Raw genomic sequence first — 4,402 nt, 5'->3', positions numbered from 1 at the left:
GAATTTTTGTAGATGAAGAGAAAAATTTTGTAGTCAACATTTTTTCAACATAGATTGTAGTTTAATTGTAGTATAAATGTAGTAATTTTGTAGATAATTATGAAAACAATATTGCTTTATACATCCTAAAACTGATGTGTAGTTTATTTATAGATAAATCTAGAAATTTTATAGATATTACCGTAAAATCAGACTTCCATAGAATTTGAAATATATGTGGCATAGGAATGTAAAAATCTCTTTTATTTATTTCAAATTTTGATCAATCCAACTGTAACTACTTCATATTTTTGTTGTATCAAATGTGTGTATAAAGTGTGCGAAATCAAGAAACTCAGATTAGAAATAGAAGACATAAAACAGAAGTAAAAATAAGAAATGGAGAATGGAGAAGTAGAGAACAGAGGAGTTTCCTCGTCGGAAACCGTCAACGGCGGCGAAGATGTATTTAGTTCAAATTCTGATCAATCCAACTGTAACTACAATTTATCTACAATTTCTGCAATATGTCTTCTTCTTCGAGTTTCAATCTGAAATTCAGCCAAAACCAAGTATAAATCTTCACCAAAACCCCTCAAAATTGAGATATAAACTCCAAAACATATTCCTAATTATTTACAACAACACCCAATCAAAACAAATAATGATTTTTGAAAACCCAAATTTAAATTCAAAGCTTCAAAGCTTTTTAATGGCTGTCAATTTTGGAATTGTTGCTCTTTTATCTCTTTGAAGGTTTGTTCTTCTTCATTGAGAAAATTTGAAGCTGAAGGTAAATGTGTGTATGAACTTTGAAGATTTGACTTCAATTTTGATGAACTTTGTTGTTCTCCATTGATGAACTTCCACTGGAGTAAAATGGGGAACCAACTTTATTGAAGGGTTTCTTCAATTTTCTGTGAATTTAGAGGGAGAATTTGGTTTCAGAAGATGGAAAATGGTAAAAAGAACGTGGGTATGGGTAAAACGTGGGTGAGACTGAGGGGTTATGAGAGAGAAACGCGCATATTCCTTTAATTAAGAAGTAAAAAATGTACAATTAATTATACCCTTAATTAATTATGGTATAGAATTGATAATTTGGTATACTAAGTATAATTAAGTCAAACCTTAAACATTGAGGGTAATAAGATTTCCTATGTGGAATAAAAATGTAAAAATTCCAATTAGTTATCACAAGTTTGAGATCTAAAACTGAAGAATTTTTTGTTAGAGAAGTCGTTACTTCCTTTTATAGGTCGAAACGTATGTTGTCTCGTTAAAAAAGATAAAACGTCATATATATTAAGATAAATTATGAAATTCATCCAAACAGGAAATAAAAAAACAATAATTAATATAGCCAACATAATAAGTAAACAGTACGCTAAATTTGAGATTTTAATTCATACATATGCTTTTATTAAATAATACGATATAAATGCTTATACATTTAATTTTTAAGCAAACTTTCCGAAGGAAATGAGTGTTTTAACATTGTCACCAGAATGCTCGTTGACAACAGCCAAATAGCTAGTACTTGTGACTGTGACATTTTGTCTTGCAGATATAACCAGTTTATAGGTAATTCCATTAGCCACTTGAAATTGCCCCCCTAACACACTCTCAAATGTCAAAGGAAAACTATTTGATATTTTGTTGTATGTATCTACTGCAAATTCACCAATTTTCACCACTTTAGGGTCATTTGCATCTGTTATTGGCTGCCAATTACCAAGTAACGAGGACGGAGCAGGAGTATTCGATACGCGTTCGGACGAATCCAGTAACTTTCGACCGTCATTCACGGCAGAAACATGGCAAAAGATGGAAGCAATGACTACTATTGAAAGAGTCATAAGAAGGAAAGAATTGATTTTGAAAGCCATTTTTCTTTTGAGAAGAATTTGTTATTGTTGTACTTTACATTAACTGGTATGGGATTTATTTATAGGAGAATTTAAAAGATAGTCTGGTCAAAAACATAAGTTTAGGTAATTAGATGATAAGTTGATTACTTTAGAGGTAGTTATATGATTTACAATAAATTATCTACCTAAGTAATCGAGGACAAAAAAGGAATTATTTTTAAATAATACATGCATGTAATTTGGATATAATTACAATTTTACTCATTAAGGAAAATCTGCTATGCTTCTAATAATTATTTTTCTATTTCATTTGATTTGACTTTATTGCATGAATCCAAATCAATATTATTATATTTTCTTATATATGAAAAACCAGTGGTTAGATTTTTTTAGAAGTCAAAAAATAAGAAGCAAAAAAAAGTGAGGCAGAGAATTAAATCTAACCTGACTAGGATTAGATGGAGAAAATAATTAATCCTCTTGTCTTAAGTTTATTTCTACCCATATCAACATCTAAAAACTCGAAAGCCTAATAAATAGATAAAAATAATACTATTGTGATGAGTTTCTTTTAAGCCGTATATTAAAGGGCAAATATCACTTTTAACTTGCGACCGAAACAATTTACATCTGTTAGCCGTACAAGTGTATAAAATTTGTATAATTTTTGTATATAATATATGTGTGTGTATTTCCGAATATTATTTTGGAGACTATACAATATTATTTTCCATATTAAAAAGACACTGGAACAAGATACAATGTCTTCGGATTCATTTTATTACAAATTTCTCAATCCCTTTTAGGTTGCATCTTCGGAAAAATTTTATAGAAAAATTAACCCAAATAGCCGTCTATCATATATCCTCATAAAAACTGCGCACCACATTATTCAAGTTATATATGAATGGCCAGTGATCTCTTTTGTCATTTGTTGAACTAATTCACGTCCTTCATCATCATAGTTGTACCCCTTATCATATATTTGTTCTTGAAGTATATAACAACGTCGTATGCAGTAGGAGAACGATCGGTGCACACATACAAACTTTTTTATTATTATAACAACTTAGAGGACTCGGATAGATTAAATTTTTCTCTCTCTAACGTTTTCTCTCGGCGCACGTTAACGTGGCCTAACTAACGTGCGCTTTGAAAGTCATGGGAGGGAGAGGCAGACCTAAGAAGAACCTTATGAAGGTTCCGACTACAGATCAAATATCAACGGGAGCAAGAAATGCTGTTTTAGAACTGTTTGTATCACCAAAAGGAGTGAGAATTGAAGAACCAAATGAAGCAGTCACTCCGAGGAGCATGCAAAGTAAACAGAGCAAGGAGGAAGCAGATCTAGCTCGCGGAAATGGTAAAATAAAAGCTGTAGATATTACACCTGTAGTTGCACAAGCTAGGAGGTGGATCTGGAAGCGGGACAACTCAAATACAAGCGAAGACTCCGAGCAACAATGGAACAGTACCATGCAGCTCATGTACTATTGAGAACAGTAAAATTGATGAATTAGGAAAAGATAGTAAGACACAGACATGGGCAAATGTGGTAGGGGTAACAAATTAGCGATGAAAGGTATGAATCTACAATTTATTGAACCGGTAACTCAAAATGGAGAGAAGATTGTGAAATTAGACCTCGAGGATATAGAACAGGAAAATGATAAGTGGAGCTCTGCGATTGTGCTTTATGTGATCGGAGATTCACCTACTGTTGGAGCAATGGAAAGATTTCTGAGCTCAGTGGGTAAATTTTCAGTGAAGCCACAGATCTACTATCATAATGATGATTATTTTGTGATAAGGTTTAGTAATTTGGAAGAAAGAGATCAAGTACCATATTCTGGCCCTCATACGGTGAACAATCATCCTATGATTATGAAAGCATGGTCAGCAGATTTCAATTTGCATGATGAAGTGTGGAAAATCATTCCCTTGTGGGTTAGATTTCCTAATTTGCCACTCAATTGTTGGAGTATGAAGGCCCTAAGTAAGTTAGGTAGTGCTTTGAGAAACCCTGTCTATGCTGATGAGTGCACTACTGGATCAATTAGAATCTCTTATGCAAGAATGGTAATTGAAATGGATGTCAATAAACTGTTGCCTAGAACTGTGAAGCTGCAAGATCTTAATGGCAAAACAATACAGCAGGAAATTACATATGATTGGGAGCCATCGTTCTGTGCTAAATGTTTGAAAATAGGCCATGATTGTAATAAAGTCAAAGTCCCACAACCATAGAGAATGATATATCAGAGGAAGGTGAATAAAGGCAAACAAGTTTGGCTCAAAACTGATAGAGATGGCTCAAATGATAAAAAGCAGGAAGTTGAACAAAGTAAGAAGAATGAAGTAGTCCAAACATCAGAACAAGGGGCAAAGACAAAGGACAATGAGAAACAAGGAAAGGAAGATGGGTGGATAACAGTAATTGGTAAGTCAGCAGCAAGGGCAACCAAAGCTAAACAAAATGAGGAGCAGAACCTGGTTGGGAACAATGGATTCCAATCTTTGAGAAATGATCAAGCAAATAGTGATCCAGGCAC

At 33.1% G+C, this 4,402-nt stretch overlaps 2 protein-coding genes across 2 annotated transcripts; one reads left to right on the top strand and one right to left on the bottom strand.

Annotated features, from left to right (window-relative positions):
* Positions 1-1,439: 1,439 nt before the first annotated feature.
* Positions 1,440-1,868, bottom strand: LOC104214757 (cysteine proteinase inhibitor 6-like). Its single transcript, XM_009764469.2, has one exon. The coding sequence runs from the start codon at positions 1,866-1,868 to the stop codon at positions 1,440-1,442; it is 429 nt and encodes a 142-aa protein (XP_009762771.1).
* A 1,524-nt stretch (positions 1,869-3,392) lies between these two features.
* On the top strand, positions 3,393-4,097 carry LOC138869743 (uncharacterized). The gene has a single exon (XM_070147400.1). It carries the CDS (start codon positions 3,393-3,395, stop codon positions 4,095-4,097), a length of 705 nt encoding a protein of 234 aa, XP_070003501.1.
* Positions 4,098-4,402: the final 305 nt, after the last annotated feature.

The sequence above is a fragment of the Nicotiana sylvestris genome, chromosome 5 (genome assembly GCF_000393655.2).
Source record: "Nicotiana sylvestris chromosome 5, ASM39365v2, whole genome shotgun sequence".
Lineage (NCBI taxonomy): Eukaryota > Viridiplantae > Streptophyta > Magnoliopsida > Solanales > Solanaceae > Nicotiana > Nicotiana sylvestris.
This window is presented reverse-complemented; position numbering and strand designations above follow the sequence as displayed.

Bases quoted from the DNA above. Each gene is read 5' to 3' on its own strand.
- LOC138869743 (XM_070147400.1), top strand. From the start codon at position 3,393: ATGGGCAAATGTGGTAGGGGTAACAAATTAGCGATGAAAGGTATGAAT.
- LOC104214757 (XM_009764469.2), bottom strand. From the start codon at position 1,868: ATGGCTTTCAAAATCAATTCTTTCCTTCTTATGACTCTTTCAATAGTA.